Source organism: Sorex fumeus, unplaced genomic scaffold (genome assembly GCF_029834395.1).
Source record: "Sorex fumeus unplaced genomic scaffold, SorFum_2.1 ptg000002l, whole genome shotgun sequence".
NCBI classification, from domain to species: Eukaryota; Metazoa; Chordata; class Mammalia; order Eulipotyphla; family Soricidae; genus Sorex; species Sorex fumeus.
The window spans coordinates 63,956,461-63,978,836 of NW_026606059.1; the positions used below are offsets into that span (position 1 = coordinate 63,956,461).

At 38.2% G+C, this 22,376-nt stretch overlaps 1 protein-coding gene and 1 pseudogene across 1 annotated transcript in view; both read right to left on the reverse strand.

Annotated features, from left to right (window-relative positions):
• Positions 1-2,581: 2,581 nt before the first annotated feature.
• SLC30A8 (solute carrier family 30 member 8) overlaps positions 2,582-22,376 on the reverse strand; it is a 46,086-nt gene continuing 26,291 nt past the window's right edge. Inside the window, exons 4-8 of the mRNA XM_056111603.1 lie at positions 17,092-17,245; positions 11,965-12,115; positions 10,100-10,205; positions 5,036-5,170; positions 2,582-2,727 (exon numbers count right to left, since the gene is read on the reverse strand). Of these exons, the coding sequence (XP_055967578.1) occupies positions 2,582-2,727; positions 5,036-5,170; positions 10,100-10,205; positions 11,965-12,115; positions 17,092-17,245 (692 nt within the window). The remainder of the gene's footprint in view (positions 2,728-5,035; positions 5,171-10,099; positions 10,206-11,964; positions 12,116-17,091; positions 17,246-22,376) is intronic.
• On the reverse strand, positions 20,939-21,820 carry LOC130020929 (40S ribosomal protein SA-like; annotated as a pseudogene).

A 22,376-nucleotide genomic window follows, 5' to 3' on the forward strand; every position in this document is an offset into this window, starting at 1 on the left:
TTGCCTATTCAGTTCCACGTTCAGAAAAGGTGGAAAGAAAAGTAAACCATAGGAGGGAGAAACAGTCTCCCTCATGCCTCTGTGAGTGAGAAACAGTTTGCTGAGGTATATTTACCAAGAAGAGACAAAAATGAGATTCTGTGTCCATGACTGTAAAACACAGAAAGCCTGCCTAGGAATAAAAACACAATCCAAAGAATTCTTTATTTTTTTACATTTAATATTATTTATGGGGCTGGAGCGATAGCACAGTGGTAGGGCGTTTGTCTTGCACGCAGCCAACATGGCCGACCCGAGTTCGATTCCTCCGCCCCTCTTGGAGAGCCCGGCAAGCTACCAAGAGTATCTCACCCCCACTGCAGGGCCTGGCAAGCTCCCCGTGACGTATTCGATATGCCAGACACAGTAACAACAAAGTCTCCATGGAGACGTTACTGGGCCCGCTCGAGCAAATTGATGATCAACGGGAGGGCCTTTTACTATTTTTATTAAATTACTGTGAGATACACAGTTACAAAGATTTCATGATTAACTATCAGTCATACAATGTTCCAACACAGATCCCTCCACCAGCGTGTTTCCATACCAATGTCCCCAGTATTCCTCTAGCCACCCCCACTCCATTCCCACTCCACCCCCACCTACCTCTATGGCAGACACTTTTCTTCTCTATCTATCTATCTATCTATCTATCTATCTATCTATCTATCTATCTCTCTCTTACTCTCTCTGTGTCTCTCTGACTGTCTCTCTCCTCTCTCTCTCTCCTTTCATCCAAACAATTCTTAATCTCAGAAATACCATCTGAAAAGTGATGAACCTGACCTGAGCATAACTGCTTCAAGTTACTCTTAACCTATTGACTTCTCCTTGGCACCCAAGCATTCCAAACTTTATATCTCTATGATCTAATTGACACTCACCCCCATTCTTAACTTATTGGACATGTGCATGTATGTGTCCATTGTGCGTACATGTTTTATTGTTCAGATCAGGATTTAGGAAGTACTATTAAGAGAGTACATAGGGAGTCTGCTAAACACCTCACAGTGCCCTTTTGGGCACTATTGGAGCAGACACGGGTTTCAATTTTTTCTTTTCTGTTATTGTTTTTATTTTCTTTTCAATTTTCCTCTCTTATTTTTCTTTTATCTTATCTTTTTTGCTTTCTTTCTTTCTCTTCCTTCCTTCCTTCCTTCCTTTCTCTATTTCTTTCTATTTTTACGAGGTACACGAATTTAAAATACTGCTAATTATACTTTCATGCACACAGCAATGCAACACCACACCCATCACTAAAGTGCTCACTTCTCTCTACCAATGTCCTAAGGGGTTCTTATGCATATGTAATGTAAAGGAACAAAACAAATGAACAGACAAAACAGACCACATTTTAAATGGATAAAACAAACTTGTGATTACCAGAGAGTGTGGGATGGGAGGTGAGAAACATGTAAAGAAGGGAGAGAGTGGTGATGGATAGAAACTAGACAGGGCAGTGATCATAATGTAGTGTTCACATCTAAAGAATCTCAGTGATGTATGCCTCAGAAAAATAATGCCATAAATAAACCAATGTTACAGCAACAAAATTTTATTTTAGAAATAAAGATCCTTTTGAATGTATAAATGATATTTGGTTATGTTACTTAAACTCTATGGGTTTATATCCTTATCTATAAAATGATTGTACTAATTTAAACTTTCCAAAGCTATCATTAAAATGAAATTAAGTGACATATCTAATTTACTCATCACATTACTCAAATAAGAGCTTGTGCTACACATATTATTCTGGATTTGGGAGTTCTTATCTTAATTCTTTGAATAAATTATTTTCTGTGTGAGTTAAGATAAGAATTTTGCCTCCTATGTCTTTGTTTGCTTTTTATTTTTTTAATTTTATGAATGCAGAGGGCAGCAATTTCATAATTTTTTATTTTTCCAGAACTTTCATACAAAGAATATAATTAAATACTTTCAGTTATATTATTCTATAATTAGTAATCAAACTGAAAAGAAGACATTTCTATCCTGATTAGTGAAGAATAACATTGATAGACAAAGAGTCAAAACATAGTACCCAAAATTATATTATATCTTGGTGAGAAAGACAAGTTCAAATGGGGTGTTGGGTCCTCTGATTCCATTTTTACCTGACTTGACTTTTTGGAAAAATTTCTGCTTCATGTTTTAGGAGAATGTTATGATTTTTTTTTCTTGGCCACTAATTTCCTGGTAAGACTTTCCTTTGCCCACTCATTCTCAAAATGTGTTAATGAAAGGAAATGAACTTTTCATTGCCTATGGTTACAAACAGCTGTTATTTTACCTCCAGTCAGGAATAATCTATGTAGCACATTCCTAAAACTGAACACAGTTACTGATGAATTGAAGAACCCAATTGACCGGGGACTGGAAAAATACCTTCCTTTATGTTAGATGGAGATATACATCAAATGAGCATGCCTGGAATTATATCATGAATTTCTCATACATTTTCCTTATTATGTTTCAGAAAGTGCAGAGTGAGTGGCAAGTAGTGGCCTGTCCTATTTGGGGATCAGCTGCTGTGACTGAGCTAATCCCTGGGGTCTTCACAAAAGAGGCAGTTGGGGTCCTGGTCAGCTGGAGATTCCATTTGAATGGTGAGTGAATGCACTGTAAAGCTTCTGTGGAGGGTTTTAGCAATCTCTCTCCGCACAAACTGGCTGTCACTGCTGGCTCCTGTTGATAAAAGAGAGCAAGACTGTCACTGATTGACACACCTGGGCAATTGATCAATCTCAGCTTCAAGTACTTTGTCTTGACCCAGTGAGGCAGGGCACAGCCGGAACACTCAACTGAAGCCACATGGGTTCTGACAATCAGCTACACTCACAGGGGCAAAGCAAGGGGAAAATTCTAGTGTAGCAAGTTTCCCAGTCACTATGGGAACTCCTGTTCACAGTTCTCTGGGATCTGCCTCTCCTAGGTTCTGATGGAAGTATACATTCTGGAAAAGCCAAGATAAACGTTCTTAGCATTGCTCACTAGGCCCTGGGGATCTCTGGGGTCACATCTCTTCTATTTAGTCAGAATTTATATCAGGAGTAGTGATAGGAGCCAGAAGTATTTAGAACTTCCCACAAATTTTTCTGGGAGCATCAGTCCTCACTGCCATCTTTTCTCAAAAGATATCAGGAAATCTCAAAGTTCCCTTCAGAGAGACATAGTAGTTCACTCCATTATTCCAACTATGGTGAAATATTAGTGTTGTTGATGCTGCAAATTCCCTGGAGTCAGATTTGAGCCTCTCAGCAAAGATGTGGATGTCTGAGAAAGCACAAGCCCCAGACAACTGTCACTGGTGTCCTTGTTTCCTGCCTCTGAGGAACTTCTTGAGTTTTATGAAGGGGGCTAGCATATCACTGTTGACCTGAGCTGTCTCCTGAGGTCTCAGAAAATTTCCACTGCCTGTGTTCTAAGACCAACGATGTGTCATGGACAGTATTACCTTCTATTTGAGAAAGTAGTTTGTAGTATAAGATCATCATTCATTTTTACTTTAGCAAGATTTTTAAAACTTAATTTTATTTTCTGTGAATCCAGTATTCAAGGAAAATAGTCATACAAGTGATGTGCATGCTTCCATTTTTATCAGTAGCCATACATTGTGCTTACTGAGAATTGGCTATAGAGTCCATTAAATATTTGTAAACTCAACATTCTAAAAATTCTCTCTCATGGTTAATGAATTTCTAACCATGCCATACAGAAACTGCCACTTATTCCAATGAGCATATCTTTTAGTTTTTTGAACCTCAAGAATGGGTTCCGGGGCCGAGATCTCCAAGCCTACTCGGATTTGGGCTGAGCATTCTCCACCCAGATCCTCCAAATTCCAGTAGGCAGGGGTGACACCCACCAACTGGCCCCCTGGCGCCCTGTAATCTCATCAATGGCCAAGACTCAGAGACTATAAAAACCAGCTCCCGGAAGAGAACAGTGTAGTCTCCTGCCCCCACGCCTGACTGTCCTCGCCGCGGGGGCCCCTTGGAGGGGAGCGGGTTGAGTTTTCCTCCCCGCCCCGACCAGGGCTCCGGTAGCCAAAGACCTCCAGGACCAGCCACCACCATGCTGAGACCATTCTCCGCACACATGAAGGTACTGGCAGAGGGACAAAGTCACGCGGGTTCCAGGGCCAAGATCTCCAAGCCTACTCGGATTTGGGACGAGCATCTTCCACCCAGATCCTCCAAATTCCAGTAGGCGGGGGTCACACCCACCAACTGGCCCCCTGGCGCTGTGTAATCCCATCAACTGCCAAGACTCAGAGACTATAAAAACAGCTCCCGGAACCGCACGGCCGCATTCGCGGCCTCACGACATCCTATTATGACATCTTATTATCTCATTCCTACTTTGGACAAACTGGCAGGCTACCGAATGTAGCCTGCCCACAGGACAGAGTCTGGCGTACCCAATATGCCAAATACCAGTAACAATGATGGATCTCATTCTCCTAAAGAGCCTTGAATATAATCTCTGGGCTAGGATGAAGGAGACGTTGCTGGGGCCTGCTCGAGGCAATCGACGATTAACAGGATGATTTGTGATTTGTGATTTGTGAAGAATGGAACCCCTGTCTCCTTCATCTTTCAATCTCTTGTTCTTGACAAAGTATGTTATGTACAAGTGATATTTAATGAAGATTTTTTGTTTAGCTGGTTTCTATCATTTAGTTGATAGAACAACAAGTCCAAGCAGGGAAGCCTAATTTTCAGAGATTAAAGCCTTGAAACATTGATGGTATTATATAGCCTTTTGTTCTATCTTTTACCCTCTGCAATTGGATTCAAAGGATAGCATTATTATCATGGTTCTTATGACAACATCTAGAAGGAGGTTTCAAAGATCCTTGGTAATACGAACACATTAGAGTTGTTTTAACAGGCAACAGACATTAAGAGCAGCTCTACCAGAGGAGGAAAATAACTGACATGGTGGGATTAAGGTTGAATTTAACCCAGAGTTTCATGTAGAATTCACTGACCTGCAACCACATGAGCTGAAATAATCATTTGGTTCTCTGTTAGAGACCAGATGTGCAAGCTGTGCAGAGACACCACCCCGTCCACTGCTAGGATGAGCTTTTTCACTTCATTGTAACTCAAGTTCTTTGGAACACCTGACGAGAGGAAAGAGAGGGATCCTACTGTTATTCAACTAAAACCAGTTTAGTAACTTGGGTAAACAGGGCTGCAAAGCCCTCACCAAAATATCAAATCAAATTTCCCACTTCTTTTCTTATTTCTAACTTTGTTTGTTTAAAACTTATTTTCACTAGATCTTTTTAAAATTTTTAACTTAAAATTTTTTATTATCATTTTGGTGGGCCGGAGTGATAGCACAGTGGGTAAGGTGTTTGCCCTGCACACAGCCAACATGGCCGACCCGAGTTCGATTCCTCCACCCTTCTCGGAGGGCCTGGCAAGCTACTGAGAGTATCTCGCCTGCACGGCAAAGCCTGGCAAGCTATCCGTGGTGTATTCTATATGCCAAACACGGTAACAACAAAATCTCATGATGGATACATTACTGGGCCCCCTCGAGCAAATCAAAGAACAATGGGAGGACAGTGACAGTGACAGTGATTATCATTTTGGTAATAGTTACTATTATTGGTTTCAGTTCTAACATATGAAACAATTGTGTCACCACCAACGTGCCCGCCCTCCATCACTATAAAAAATTATAAAGTTCACGTTTATAATAGTGTGAACATTTATGGGTTTGATGTATATGGTTACCTTACCTCACCACCACTAAAGGGTCAAAGTCACCTGGCTATTTTAGAGACCTAACCATCAATGAAATGTCAAAAATATTTGTGGAAGTTTCTATGTAACAGACAACAACAATAATCAAACTTTTATTCAAGGTGTATTATTATACCAATTGGTGTATTAATTTCTTCAGTTATCTTCAAATACACTCTGGGAAGCAAAATTATACAATACAGGGTTCATACCATACCTTAACATTCTGACAACTAATGTAAATGTAGTTGTCTCAGAAATACTCTAATATCAGCATGTTGTACGAACATAGTAAGAAAAAATACATAGTTCAAGGAGTTCTCTGATGAATAAATCAGAAAATATATGATGCCTCTTTTAATTTGTAATATATACAAATGTTAGTCACTGAGTGAACTGTTTTAACAAAGATCCTAGCATTGTAATACCATCTTATCATTTGTTTCATAAACTCTATTATTTTATTGCATTAGTCAGGATTCAGTATGTGGATCACAAAATGTAAGATTTGACTGTCATCCCTATTTATAAACGGACAGTGTGGGCTACACAGGAAGTGAAGACCTCAGAATCCAATCCGTTACACACTGAGACAGAATGAAGGAGTGTGTCTCTAGATCAGGGAGGAAGAAACTGTGGCAATAGGATGATATTTTTCTCAACAATGCAAGGATTGTCATTTAGAGGATGAAAAGATAGAAAGTATAAGTAAGGGTGCTTCTTTAGTCTGGCTACAGAGAAAGAACCCAAATGAATAATTATTTAAATTACCTGTGATGTATTCAATGTGCCAAACACAGTAACAACAAGTCTCATGATGGAGACGTTACTGGGCCTGCTCGAGCAAATAAAAGATATTGTTTGAAAATAAAGCATCACCCATGTAGCCCTTAAAGATTCAAGGAGGAGAAATCTCTAGTGGCAGGGGGGCAGAAAGGAGGTTGTTGCCAACTGATAGATAGGAAGAGCCTGAGTTTGTGGGAAATTATAAAAATTTAAGAAGAAAATAATCTAGCCCTTCTAGTAGCCTAAAGGCACAAGGAACAATTCTCTTTGAGATGCAAATACTGAGCTCTTTGGAAATGCAGAAATTGCAGATGCAGAAACTGAGGCATCACTCAGAGGAGGGTGGATATGCTCAGAAAAAACAAGAGGCTGTAGAGAATCTATAGGTCATGATAAGAATAAAAGTATGCAGAATATGTACACACAATACTCAAGGTCAAGACAATTTGGAGATACTGTATGTAACCTCCTAAAAATCATTCTCTGCTTTTCCCCTATCCTCTCTGGAGAGACCTTATTCTCTCTTGAACATGTACCTCTATATCTTTCTCCACCCTCACACTTCTTTAAGTATATATCTCTGAATAAAACTATTTTTCAAAGAAAAAAAGAAGGAAGGAAGGAAGGAAGGAAGGAAGGAAGGAAGGAAGGAAGGAAGGACGGAAGGAAGGAAGGAAGGACGGAAGGAAGGAAGGAAGGAAGGAAGGAAGGAAGGAAGGAAGGAAGGAAGGAAGGGAGGGAGGGAGGGAGGGAGGGAAGATATATTATATATTTGGAGGGGCAAAAAGTAACTAAGGTCTTCATCTAAGGTTCTAGAAATGAAGTTACAAATCCATTAATCTTTTCCTCTCTTACCTAATTTTTCTATGTACTCGCATAGGGAACAATTTCTTTCATTACTTATTACATCACTAAATATTGAATAAACAGGAGACACAAGAAAGAGGGCTCCTAGAGCTCTCCATCTATCATAATCTTTTCTCTAAAAAAAAGACTGCAAAAAATATTTGTGCCTCCAGTAAAATACCAGAATTGATGATAAAAAAGACATCACAACAAATACAATCATTAAAGTATAATATTCAAAGAATTACAATTATGATATCAGTAAGATTTCGTATTTTACTAAAAAGGTTAAAAATGAGTCATCAATTCATAATGCTCAATAATGATGAGGCTATGAGGAAATAAATGCTCTATTATGCTGTTTTTAGAAAGAAATTGACAAAGCATCTTTAGAAAAAAAGCAGCAATATCTATCAAATGTTAGAATTCACTTAACTAATTTTTAGGTATTATTTCACAAATATAGCAGCTGGAGATAGAATTATGAAAATGATGACAGCAACATTCTTTGTAACAACCTTCCCTAAGGAGGCATATGTTGATGGGGAATTCTTTTGAGTGATGAAAAAATGTGCTGGAGTGATAGCACACTGCCTTGCACGCAGCCAGCCAGGCCAAGCCAGGTTCGATTCCTCCACCCCTCTCGAACAGCCTGGCAAGCTACCGAGAGTATTCAATATGCCAAACACAGTAACAAGAAGTCTCATAATGGAGACATTACTGGGCCTGATCGAGCAAATCGATGAACAACGGGAGGACAGTGTTTGATGAAAAATAATGAAGTTTGGAGCTAGAGCTATACTTTGTACAATGGGTTGGGCTCTTGCCTTGCACACACCTGACTTGGGTTGAATCCCCAGCATCCCATATGGTCCCTTGACCCGACCCAGAACAATTCCCTGAGTGCAGAGCCATGAGTAAGCCCTGAGCATAGCTTGGTGTGGCCAGAAACAAATAATTATGAAGTGTATCTATGTATGATCAATCTGGGAAAATGCAGGTCAAAAAATAAGGTTCAGAACAAAATCTACTTGAATGCATAATTCTGTTTCTATATAAAAATAAAGATAAATACCATGTATTTGAGGGACATATCAATTCATAGATCTTTTGAGAATATAAATGACAAAAAATGTGCACTATATATGCATACACAGTAAAATAGCCACATATTTATAGTACGTATTTATGTAAATACATACATAGCTTTTGAAAGATAGGTGTCAACTTATTTGCAGACATCACTCCTGAATAATAGGACTGAGAATTTAAATGTGAGGAAGTGTAGAGATTTTTCTCATTAATTTATACTTTTCTTGACTAGTTCATGATTTATTTGGAGGGTTTTTTTTTTTTTGCCACTTCCCGAGGTATTCAGGGACGATCCTGGCTCTGTATTCAGGAGTGTCCCCCTGACAGTACTTTGGGGACCATGTGGTACTGGGAACCAAAATTGTAAACTTGTACAAAGTACAAGTATTCTTTTATCCCAGCCTAAATTTAAGACCTTGTTTAAAATTTTAGCATATTCGCAGAGTAGAGTCACTTGTCAGTATCAATAATTATCTCTACTTTTCCTTGTATAAAATAGGAAAATAGTACCATCACAGGAGAACTATAATAAGACACAGAAAAAAGAGGATATAGTCCTATCGAATTGTGCATCCATTTGTCTTCTGTTCCTTCTTTAAGTAATTACTTCTAGAACAGCAACAGCAGTAGCTCAAATCATCAAGATGAGGCCCTCAGGAAAGGAATAGATGCCTCAGTGACTTGGGAAACCAAATAGCATCACCCTGGAGTGAGGAAGTTATGAGTTCCCCAGCAATATTTAACTCAGATTATTTTGTTTCACTTTAACAACACTATCATCTACCAGCAACTACAGTGACCACAAGCTCAGAATGCTTAAGCATACACTCAGCTGTGAAGGCTCAGGAAGTGTAAACTGTCACAAAAGGAAGTGCCCTTTGAGATTGTGTTTTCTTATGTCAAAAGGTACTGATAAAAAAAAAAAATAAAAGTTTCACCTTTCTGAATGCCCTGAGTCATCTGAATGCTGGATGTAGGCTAGCTTCTGATTATATTAACAGAACCCTTTTGCAGGAATCACTTAACTATAAAAACATTTCTCAAAATGTGGTTCTCAGATCAGCAACATCACTATGCTGTTACCAGCACAGATTCTCAGCCTTTCAGATCTACTAATCCAGGGAGTAATGAATGGGTCACTCTGTGTTTAACAGCACCCTCCTAATGATTCTGATGCAACTAAAGTTGAGAACTTCTGGTTTAGTCTAACAAGGTAATCCTTCAGAGTCGTTGCAATGCTGCCAGAAAAATACATTTCTTTATTTTTTCTTGGATCAATTCCATATAACTAGGATAAAGTTATATTTCCTGCAATCTCTTCCAATGTCTTTCTTTAATGTTTGTACATAATATTTTTATACTGTGCCATATCATTTAACAATTGCTACAGGAAGAATAGAAATTACTTCTTTTTATTTGTTCCAAAGCAAAACATTTGTTTTCACCAAAAAATAATCCTCTTTGTAAATTTCCTGTAATGCAAATTAATGGTGAACATGCCTTGAGGTCATTTATTTTTGTGATTATAGGGATGAGAAAACAGTGATGGCAAAATTAATAAAAACCACTCCTACCTTCCATGAGGAAGATGCAAAAATCCTTTAAAATAGCGATGGTGCTGCCCAAAACCAGGATGGAAAAGATAAAAGTGCAGATTGGATCGGCCATTTTATATTCTGGCTAGAAAATTCAGGGATTTGGGTTAGCTGCATTTGTATTGCACAAGGAGAAAGTTTGATTAATAAAATAACTAAACATCCCTGTTTATTTTCTTCTCTATCATTCTCTGACCATTTGAGTTCAGATTTTCTGAATTTACATTCTTTTTAGCTTAAAACTATAGGTGCCTAAAGAAAGAAATAGGAATTTAGGAGGTAAAGGTAAAGTATTCTTAGTACTGTCTGAAGTGGACTCACTTAGTTTATATTTCAAACAAACAGAAATACAGTTTGTGATGAAAGGAGGCATGAATTTGCACAGTATTCAATGACTTTTTTTTAGCGTTCATCACAATGAGAAGAAAGGATATTATCTACTTTGAGGTTGCTTCTATATTCAGAGGTACAACTGGACTAAGATTTACCTAGATTTGGTGTAAAATTTTTTCCCCTCTTAAGTATGTCAGACTAGACACTTATATTTGATTCAGTCCTGAAAATAGAGACTGAGGCTTCATTTTTGCATTTGAAGCTGGTACTTTGAATTAAACCCTGACAAAGCTCAGCCTTAAGTCCCACTTGGTGCATGACCTTCAGTCGATTCTCAATAATATTTCCACTTCTCACTCATATGTAGTGAGTGGAAATATTACAATGGGCCCTTAACCTCAGAACTCAACACCTTCGGTTCTGCTCTTGAAGCTTTGTGTTCCAAGGAAGTGCATGACTCCTAACCTCTAAGATACTTGGCCTGAATCTAACCTTTGTCAGATATTGTCAAACACCACAAAGTTCTAGAGTTTTGAAATATTTGATCTCACAGGCTTTAGTGAGCTTGTTGATCAACTGCATTCAGATATTTTTAAAAATACTATTTTCATATTCTGGTGACCCAAGAATAGAGTATGTACCAACTAGACAATTATGATGTAGACAAAGTTGAATGTTGAAAGTCTACTAACTCCCTACCTCCACTTTTACTTCACCCATATCTGCTAGCTCTTGGTATTACAGAGATCTAGAGTGAATATTTGTTTTAATCCAAAGACCCTCCTCAGATCTTTGCTGCAAACTACTATCAGTCTGACTTTGTCAGGGGAGAAGTTAGCTCCCCATGCAATACCCTCATGTAGTTTGGATAATTCAGGGTTATTTATACAGTTACAAAAGCATGCAATATCACCATAATACATCTCATCATCTCAAAATGAAACAGTACATGCTTTTAAGCAATCAATTTCCAATTCTCCATTTCCCCAATGAACTCTAGAAAGCCACTTGTTTCTTTTTATCTCTCTAGATTGTCCTACTGTGTATACTTTATTTAAATGGAATCATACAGTGTGTGTTCAGAACTGGGGAACTTTATCACTTATATTAGCATGAAACTTTCCAGGCCTAACCATGTACAGCATACTCCAATACTTCAATCTTTAACTGATGAATATGTTATTGTCTGCATATACCATTTATTATTTTGTTTTTCAATAGTTGATTGACTCTTGTTTTTTTCCACAATTATTAATATCCTTAATAATGTTCACGTACAAGTTTTCATGTGAACAAGGCCCACTCTATCCTATGCTAACTCTATGTTTAGCATTTTGAGGAAATGCTAGATTGTTTCCTAAAGTTGTTTTAATGTTTTACATTCTGATTTGTGTGCATTAGAGTTCAAATTTCTCCACAACTTTGGCAGAACTCGTGATGTGTCTTTAGTACTCGTTTTATTCTCTGTAGAACCTAATTTATCATATGATCATGATATTCAGTAAACTCACCTTAAAGAAGATAATAAGTGCACTGACCAGCACACTGATGCTCTGAAATAGGTCCCCCAGGGCGTGAGCGAGGGCTGCTCTGACACTGGCGTTAGCATGCACTTTCTTGTCATTGCCTCCTGAGCAGCCCTGGTGTAAGATCATACTCAGTCTGGAAGAGAGAACCATGCACTCGGCACAAATGAGATTAAACATGAAAAGTGGAGCCTTTTATTATCAGGGAAAAAAACCTAAAAATTAAATTTTTTATTGTCAGAAAAATCAGGTTTTTATTATCCAAAGTGGTGGATACTTCAGTAGAAAACTTTAAAGTGCATTTTTTAATGGATTTGGAACGTAGATGTATAAAGGAATATTCAAAATGTTTACAGGAGAACAGACAGACAATGATTTACCTTGGTTTTTCTCATCTATCCAGAATGCTCCTTTGTTTTAAATTAAAGATAGGAAATATGGCTTCTTAGGTGAAAACAAAGAACTTGCAGGGAGGAGTGAAAATATTATTGAGAATTGACTTAAGGTCATACACAAAGCTGAGCTTAGAGCTGAGTTTTGTCAAGGCTTAATTGAAAGTACCAACTGCAAATGCAAAAAGGCAGCAAAAGAAAGAAAGAGAATTATATAAGAAAAAGTGAATTTCATCAAGGTTGCATTTTGAAATCTTTTATTTTACCAAGTTTGCTTATTTCCATGGAAATTTGAAATTTGAATGACAGTAATATGCTTACATAAACTATCAAGAGACTCAAATATATTAGTGTATTATAAATGAGAATGAATATATGTATATCTGTGTATATATATGCATATACACAAATATATGTATACAATGTGTAGCATACTGGAAAATTTAACCTTGATGATTCAAGTCAAATAGTCAGTAGTTTAAATTATATATCTGATTTTATTTGTAAATTTAGAAGTTATTTAGAGGAAGGGTAAAATAAGAATATATTAAGTGGAGCATTTTGCCAGGAAACTGAATATTTTGGAACAAGGTGGGTGTTGCAGGGTAGGAAGATATTTAATATCATATATCCCAGCTTGGTTGCCAGTTAAGTATTAAATCCCAGGCCATGAGTGCCAAGTGGAATGACAGCTACTCACCAAGATCTGATCATTTCAGAATGTACAGTACTTGGATGTCAGCATTTGGGCATAAATTAACCTTCATTTAGAAGTCACCGTTTAAAGTTCTTAAGACAGCCTGATACATCCAGACATTAATAGACTCTCTTTCTAGCTCTGTCATGTATGCTCATCACCTTTTCACTCTTTCTCTAACTCATATTATTTAAAAATTAAAACTTGCTTAGGGACTCCTATATGCCAGGCACTGTTAACTGCTTGGGGAGATAAAGGTTTGTGATGGAGATGGCAGAGATTTAAAATCATACAAGAGAGTGAGAGAGAGAGAGAGAGAGAGAGAGAGAGAAGAAAAGTGCCTGCCATAGAGGCAGGCAGGGGATTGGGGTGGGGGTTTGGGAGGGAAACTGGGACACTGGTGCTAGAAATGTACACTGGTGAAGGGATGGGTGTTGGAATACTGTATGACTGAAATCCAACCATGAACAGCTTTGTAATGGTCTATCTCACATTGATTCAATAAAAAAGTTAAAGAATTTTTTAAAAAAATCATATATAAATAGAAAATTCTGATTATAATGTCTTCTAATAACTAGTTATGGGATAGTAGAACAGGGGAGTTTATTTCTTTAGAGAAATAAAACAAACTTTATCTTAAATAAATTAGGAGAGAAGGAATGTTTCAGACACACAGAACTTTGCATAGCCCCAGACAATTTGTCAATAATTGTCATCTTAGGGGTAGGGAGATGACTCAGTGGCTAAGATGCTGGCCTCATAGGAATGAGGTCACGAGTTTGATTCCCAGAGTCACCATTTCCAGAGTCACTCTTTTAGCAACTCTGCTGTTGGTACCTGTGGTGACTGGCACAACCATTGTTTGCAATCCTTTGCCTCATAAGCAATTTCTAGCCCTACCACAGTCAGGCGTGTGGGGACACTGCAACTAAAAGTGGCAACATCTGGGGAACATTGTAATAACAAAATATGGAAGCACCATCCCCAGGAGTACCAAGGAACACATGTGTGAGTGGAACACCCTGACAAGCACTATAACCAGAATGTGCATGAGCACCCAACTAAATGAGTGTGACCTCTGGTGAGCACATTTGATGTCCCAAAACTGAAGGAGAGCAACACCCATTGAAGACCACAACTTAATGTAGGAGCACCATAACCAAGCCTGTGTGTGATCCCTTTCTCAGCACATAACAATCACAAAACAGGGGGAAGGGGTTAATAATAACAACAACAATAATAATAATATTGTTGATGATAATTATGCATATTTAACCTAGAATCCCTTTGCAACTTCCACTGGAACTTTCAGACCGAATTTGGATCCCCTGTTAATAGATTCATTCCCATTATACGGTTTTCTTATTTCTGTGTTCAGGAAACATAGCATTAACAACACTTGAAACCTATCATCACATTTCTGGGAGAAATTATACTCATTTGTAATCTTTAACCGTAAAGAGTTATCTAATTATGCAGAAAAAGTAAACATTTATTAGTTTCCATGTTTTGTCAAGTATTTTAAGCAGCTGCAATTTAAGTCCAAAGTTCAAAAGAAGTTGCAATACAAAGAAAATCTGGATGGTCACTCTTTAAAAAAAGTCTAACTTGATTCTCAAGATCCCAGATTTATGGCATAATTAGCTAAAAGTATCCTCAATCTGCATGTAGCATTGACAAAAACCTATGTGACATATGACTCCAGAACATTTATTAATGTTTTTATTTCCCTGGCTGCCTGTGGGCATGTTTTTCTTCTTATGCAAAGATGATGTTATTGACCTCCCATCAGTAGGACATGTGCTCTGGTCTATTTGTCTCCTTGTGGTGATAGATTTGCATTGATCTTCTCCCACTTTTTCTTACAGTGCCAATGCAAAACACATTTTCAAGTTAACTGTTGGAAATAAGGATCTAGTCCATGACAGCAAATCAAATACTACTCTTACAGTCGTTAAGCTCAAAGATTTTGAGCAAAAGTTTACAAACTGAGAAATGGGGAGTAATGGCAGGCACAAGGAGACCTAGAGAGCTTTCTCCATGTATGTATGCCGGGATTTTCCTGTAATTCCAGAGATTTCATTGTGCCCTCTTTCAAAAACCACTGTTTAGAATGCCATTCTTCAGCTCTGTCATCTTCATTTGCACGCATAATCCATCTCATTGCATGTGTCACACTATACAGCTATGTAAATGACAGTGCATACATTTTCTATTGTTGTTAAAAACAAATTATCACAGAAACTGTGTGGTTGAGATATTATACATAAATGTATAATCCCATGGTTCTGGAGGTAAGAAATATATAATGGATCTTCATTATGGAAGTTCATTCTTCTAGAGACTCAAGGGAAAATTCATTTTCTTACCTTCTCCTGTTGCTGCTAATGGTAGTGATATTCCTTGGCTCTAAACCCCTTCCTTCATCATTAAAACCAGCAATACAACATCATCTATTATATGACTTCATATCTCTCCTTTAAAAGGAATCTGATGGCTGTATTTAGATCATCTTCATAGTTTAAAAGAATCTCTCCATCTCAACATCCATCTTTAATTTATTTGATTGGGATAGGCAACATCCAGCCTGCTCAGGGGTTACTCCTGGTTCAGTGCTGGGGAGGGGGGGGGGCGGGGAACACTCCTGGAAGTACTTAAGAACCATGTGAAGCAGGGACAATTGAACTGGGGTTGACAGCATGAAAGGCAAGTGTCTTACTCTTGTACTATCTCATCAGTCCAAGATTGCTTTTTCACTTAGTTACATTTGCAATGTCCATTTTACCATATTCAGAACTTTCAAGGATTAGAATTTGGAAATCTTTGAGGGGGGTCACTTTTCTGTCTACCATGAAGATTATTGATAGATAGTAGTACTGTAGTATTGTCCTCCTGTTGTTCATTGATTTGCTCGAGCGAGCACCAGTAACATCTCCATTGTGAGACTTGTTACAGTTTTTGGCATATCAAATATGCCAACGTGTAGGCGAGATACTCTCGGTAGCTTGCTGGGCTCTCCGAGAGGGATGGAGGAATCAAACCTGGGTCGGCCGCGTGCAAGGCAAAAGCCCTACCGGCTGTGCTACCACTCCAGTCCATTGATAGATAGTAATAAGATAAATAAATAGAGAAAATAAAGTTTTAATTCAGGTTTCTCGGAACAGTATCAAATTAGAAGGAAAAAAATCAAAACACATTCTCATAGAGTGAAGTATGCTTATTTGGGGAGGTGCCCAAAACTGCAATAATTACATGCCATTATTTAAGGTAATGACATTAAATCTCTATACATGGATAGAATAATGGATCAATTGGTATGAAACAAAGAATGAATTTGGCTAACATAGCCTATGGGAGAATTTTCATGCAGTCACAATGATGCAAAGATAACAGAGACAGCTTTTGAAGGAAGGAAATTACCTACTATTAGTTCTGTTAAAATATTTAACACTAGTGACCTTCTGATGTGTATGTTGCAAAAAAATTTAAAAGCTGGAAGGAAGCTAAGCTATATAGTCTTCTCTTCTAACCTAGTTTTCTGTGAACACAAAATCTGTTTACAAAACAAAACCGGGATAGAAGAAAACAACATTCCATTTGAACCATCAATATACATGACAGAAGAATGGCTAGTAGCTCTATTCTAAATCTAGTGGGTCTAGATGTAAATCTTTGCTTTTCCCTCATGAAGGAACTGGCCTTTTATTTAACTTCCTTGAGCTTCAATTTCCTAAGATGTAAGATCGGGGTGTTGTGAATATTGATATATGATAATATATGTCAAAAGTTCTTAGCATAGTCTCTGGCTCATAGGAAACATTGAAAATGTTAGAAGTCGCTATGAAATCACTCTTGCTTAAATGAGGACAATCAATGTCATGTTCAGTCTTAGAAGCCATAGGAATACTCTCTCAGGTTTCTGCCATCATTGCAAGTGGAAAAAATGAAAAACAAACACAGATTGCCACAGTTCCAGACAGGATTATAGGCAAGCACTCTTGGGCAGTATATAAGGTGACTTACACAATATTGGCCACTACTGCACAACCTGACACAATTATCATCACTCTTGACTCAATCTCGTACTTGGGGTACAGCAAGCGTTCATAGGCCAGGTACACCAACACTCCAGTCATCACCCAGACACATAGGATTGACATCAGGGCACCAAGGATCTCTAGGGATTCAAGCAGAGACAACATTGTACACAAGGAACTCATTAATCACCTTGACCTACCAAGAATCCTGAGACATTAATGTTCCCTTCCCCTGGAGGAAAAAAAATAAAGGCTTCAAACTATTTCACTCAAGTGATTTACAAAGCAAAAGTGTGACTGGATTTTAGCACTAAGATGAGGCACTTTACTGTTGCATGAATAAAATACCAGCGGCTCAGTTCATTATGCTCCACATTATGAACTAATTTCTAGCAAAATTTTAAAGCTTATTAATTGCTGCCTGCCCTCACTGTTTTCCTCGGGGATTTTCATTTACCCAGGTGCTAGAATGATTGAAACTTATTATAAGATGAAATAATGAGACATGAAAAGTAAAGTGTGTTTAGACACTCTTAATTTTCCATAAAACATTTACAACTTGCCAGGACCAGTACCTTCGGTGGAATTAAATAGTAAAAAGGGAAGGCTTCAGAGGGTACTTGATGAAAATGAGTCTCATTTGCCAACCCAACAAATTACAAACACACAGGTTAGCTTTAGATATGTATCAACTCTTTAACTGCATTTTTTTAAGAACAACCGTAAGGAAAGAGTATCAGAATGAAGACATTATCGTTAATATTTGAAGATAAGATGGTATTCAGTCTGCCAGATGAGTCAAGTACATTTTCTCGGTTCAGAGTTCTTTAACACAACCACCCTGATCTTTAATCCAACCCTGTAGACGGGTTCAAAAAGCCCTTAGAGTCAATAAACATTCTATGAGTCACTAGTCAGGCACAATCTATAATATTCCCACCCATTTTAGAGGAGAGAAATGTGCTACAACTCTTCCCAGTGGGGAGCTGTTGTTTGTTTCCTAGACTTAACTCATTTGCATGCAACCTTTATGATTTTGCACACAGCTACATACATCTCTCTTATTAGCCACTTAATATTGCCTTTACATTCATTCACTTTTAGACTTGGCTTCTTCCTAAACAAATTTATCCATAAAATGACAGGTTTAACGTATAGTTGATTTTCTTATATAAAATGGATATGTTATTCTTCTCTGTGTGATCCAATGTCATCCGACTATGAGAGATATTGTTGTAAATGTTTAGGTATGAGTTCAATTTTCAAACATAAATTGTCTGCTGCTTTCTGGCTATGTGATTTTAGCCAAGTAACTTAGCCTATCTAAACCTAAATTTCTTAATTATGAAGTAGCTAAAATAATAGCATTTTTAAAAATTTTATTTAATTTTTAAATTTTTTTTTATTGAATCACATTGAGATACACAGTTACAAGGTTTTCCTGTTTGAGTTTCAGTTATTTAATGTCTAACTAGTTGGCATATGTTAGGACGTCTTCAAAACTCATAAATTGAAGAGTTAAAAACCTTATACCGAGTTGCCCCCCACAAGTGGATCTCTGGCACAGCCATGGCTCCAGAAGCACAAGGACTTAATGCAGAGACCGGCAGCTTGAGGCAGAAAAGTGAATGGACTATGTGTTAATCCATGCCACCATGCCTGCCTGGAGGAGAAAGGGTGTTGCTCCCTTCCGCCTTTTTCCCTCTGGAAAGATGGCAGCCGCTTCAGAGCTTTGTGGAAATCCAGGTATGAGCCGGTCATGATGGGGCAACTGAAACCTCATGGGAAGGGGGGGCGTAACCGGCTCATCCTTCACGTCCTACCGAGGTGACGAGTTGCCCCCCATGAGAGGCTCTCCGGCACGGCCATGGCTCCTGAGCACAGAAACCAATCTCATAATTATCTGACTCTTAGCAGAAATACTTCCAGGCTTAATAAGTAAAATACCAGAAATCCAAAATCATGTGGCTACAATAGCAGCCACGCGACATCATTTGATTCTTGTAACCAGCTATAGAAAACAAATTATTTCACAATGGCTTTTCAGCATGTCTTATTTGGGGGGTGTAAACTCTAAATAATAATGGTGCATCTTTTTTTCGAAACAATGAATCTAATCAAAGTAGATAGAGTGTTAACTAGAATTCATATGCCTCACAGGCATTGGGAGGGTTGGGAGGGGGGAGGGTTACTGGGGTTCTTGGTGGTGAAAAATAAATATTGGTGAAGGGAAAAATAATGTACCACTGGTCAAATAAAAAAAAACCTAATACCTCACATTGTGACCTTATTTAAAATTAGAGTTGTTGCAAATGTAGTTAGTTAAGTAAAAATGAGATCAGGATTGCATAGGAGAGCCCCATAAATCAAGATGGCCTACTCTCTTTTAAAGACAAAACTTGAGCATACACATTAATAGAGCAAAGATGAAAGATGGAGATGTATTTATATAGAAAGAAATGCCTAAGAGTGCCAGAAAAACATAAATGGAATATTCCCTGACATTGAACCTAAGGGCACACTTAAAGATTAAATGCTATTGGCCAACCAAAGAGAAGTGAATGAGATATCATTGAATTAAGAAACTTCTGCACTCAAAAGAGAGTAAGTACCAAAATAAAAAAGACACCCCAAAGACTATTACAAAATATTTTACCACCACTCTTCTGATAGTGGGTTAATATCAAAGATACTTAAAGGACTGGTAGCACTTTACAAAAAAAAACCCAAACCCATCAAAAAATGAACAAAAACCTCCCCAAGGAAGCCATACAAATGGCCAAAATGTAAAAGAAAAATGCTTTGAATCACTAACCAGAGAAATGCAAATCAAATCAACAATGAGATATCGTCACATAGCAAAGACCCTAGCTCACATTAAAAAGAACATAACCAGCTAGTGCTGGCAGCGATGTGTGAGAAGGGGGCCTTCATTTACTGGTGGGAATATAGACGGTTTAGTCTTTTTAGGGTTTTTATTGTTGTTTTTTAATTTTTTAAATTTTATTAAGGCACAAAGTTGCAACGCAGTTGTTCAACATAGAGTTGTTTCAGACATACGGTGTTCCAACACCAATCCCACACTCATGTCCCCTTCCCTCCACCAATGTTCCCTCCCACCCCCAGTATGCCCTTGGCCAGCATATACCAAATTTATTTCATATTACTTGCTCTTAAAAAAACTTAAAGGAACAGCAAAAGGAATTTTCAGAAAATAAATCAATAATAGTCAATTTGTGATAATTGCTATATGTTCTAACCTTTCTTGAACTACTAGAGGACAACTCACAACTAGTGAGTGCAATAGTCAGTACCACGCATTGTGAATTTTCTTCTGTCCTTAAAAAGAGCTATTTCCGCTTCTTGCAAAACTGGTTTCAAGGCTATAAATTCCCTCTGCTGTTGTCTATCCATTTTTTTTTCAAATTTGAATGATAATCTAGTTAAATAGAGTATTTTTGGTGAAATGTTTATTTTGTTGAGGGTTTGTATTAGTTACTCAATTCTCTCCTGGCTCATAGAGTCTCATTTGATAGATCTTCTGTAGTTTTTATGGGATTTCTTTTGTAAGTTCCTTTTTAGATCCTGCTGATTCATTATTCTGTCTCTAACTTTGTATTTTATAATTTTGAGTATGATGTGTCTTGTGATTTTCCTGTCAACTCTATTTTCATTGGGAATCTGCGGAACTGTTGGGTTTTAGTGCCTATAATCCTCAACTCTGGGAAATTCTTACTGATGATTTCTTTAACTATTGTATCTTTTTTTTTAAAAAACTCATTTATTTTCCATCAACCTTATTTTCATTTCCCATTTGAGTCTAGAAGAACAGCTTAAGACCACTCGGTAGTGGTTCCAACCCACGCAGTGGCCTGAGCAGTGGGAGCTGCAGACCAGTCTTCTGTGGCATGCTGAGCACTCCAATTTCAGTAGGGAACTGATGAATGGGCACAGAGGGCATCTGAACCCCTTCAGTCTGAAATCTCAGGCTGAGTCGTGGTAAACTTCGGAGCTGGGGCAGTCCATTCACCCTGGAATTCCTCCTTAGCCACAGCATTCTCAGCAGCAGTCTGCTCTTCCTTTTCAATCTCCTCGGGATCTCTGTAGAAGTAGAGATCAGGCATGACCTCCCATGGGTGTTCCCAGGAGATGGTGCCTTGCGTGCACAGAACCTCCCGAGCCAGCATCCACCATATGAGATCCACAGAGTGAGCTCCCTTGTTGTTGCAAAGATTGGCTATGTCCATATAGTGCAGAGGAAAGAGTGTGTTACACAGAACAATGCAGACAGGTTAATGTAAGACGCCTCTGTGAGGGGTTGGTGGTCAGCCCTGGGATCAGTAACCACCAGAAGTCTCAGCTCCCGGAATGCCTGCCTGGATTTGGTTGGTGAAAGTTCCAGGAGTGAAGCGGCCAGCTATTGGAGTGGCACCCATGGCAGCAGCGAACTTCAGCGCAGCACGCTGGCCAGTACTCCTGGATGAGATCACACTGACATCAGCTGGGTTTTCAATGGCAACAATGGCATGAGCTGCCAGCAGAAGCTTCTCCCAGGTTCTCTTCAAATTTATGATGTTAGATGCCATTCCTTTTCCTTTTGTAGATGTACTGCTCCATCTGGAAGTCCAGGTTGGTGCCATTAAGTGGGTGCCTGCTGCAAGGAATTTCAGGACATCCTCCTCCTTCATCTGCAAGACAACGAGGGCTCTGTACATTGTGAAATTTCTCTTTAAGTTACGATGGGAATTGTGTACAACACCATATGGACCCCTCGCTGGGCAGTGCGGAAAGGGCTATTGTATCTTCTTCATCACATTTGCCCTCCTATTCTTCAGAGACTGACTATTCTTATATTTTTTCCCTCGAACTCATCCCTAATCTCTGGTAAACTCCTTATTTCTTTTTAGACTTTTTTCTATTTTCTGCTATTTCATAGCAGTTTTTTCTTCCTCATCTTGACTCTTTGATCTTTTAATCAGCTGCTGGTTGCTAACATTAACTTTTTTGTATCACCTAGCATACTCTTTATTTCTGTCATTTCTGATGGTAGCTTTTTCTAAAAAAAATTTAGACTCATATTTTCTTGTGTTTTGCTACCTGCTTATGTCATTGTTTCTTTGAACTCATTGAACATCCTCATAATGGTGTCACCAAAGACATTGTCTGAGGATTATTGACCTGTGTGGTGTGGTTTATGATTGGGTGATATTGTTTTTTTGCACCATTGAACTTGGTGGCTTCTACATGTTTTTTCCATTGGTTTTCTAGTGT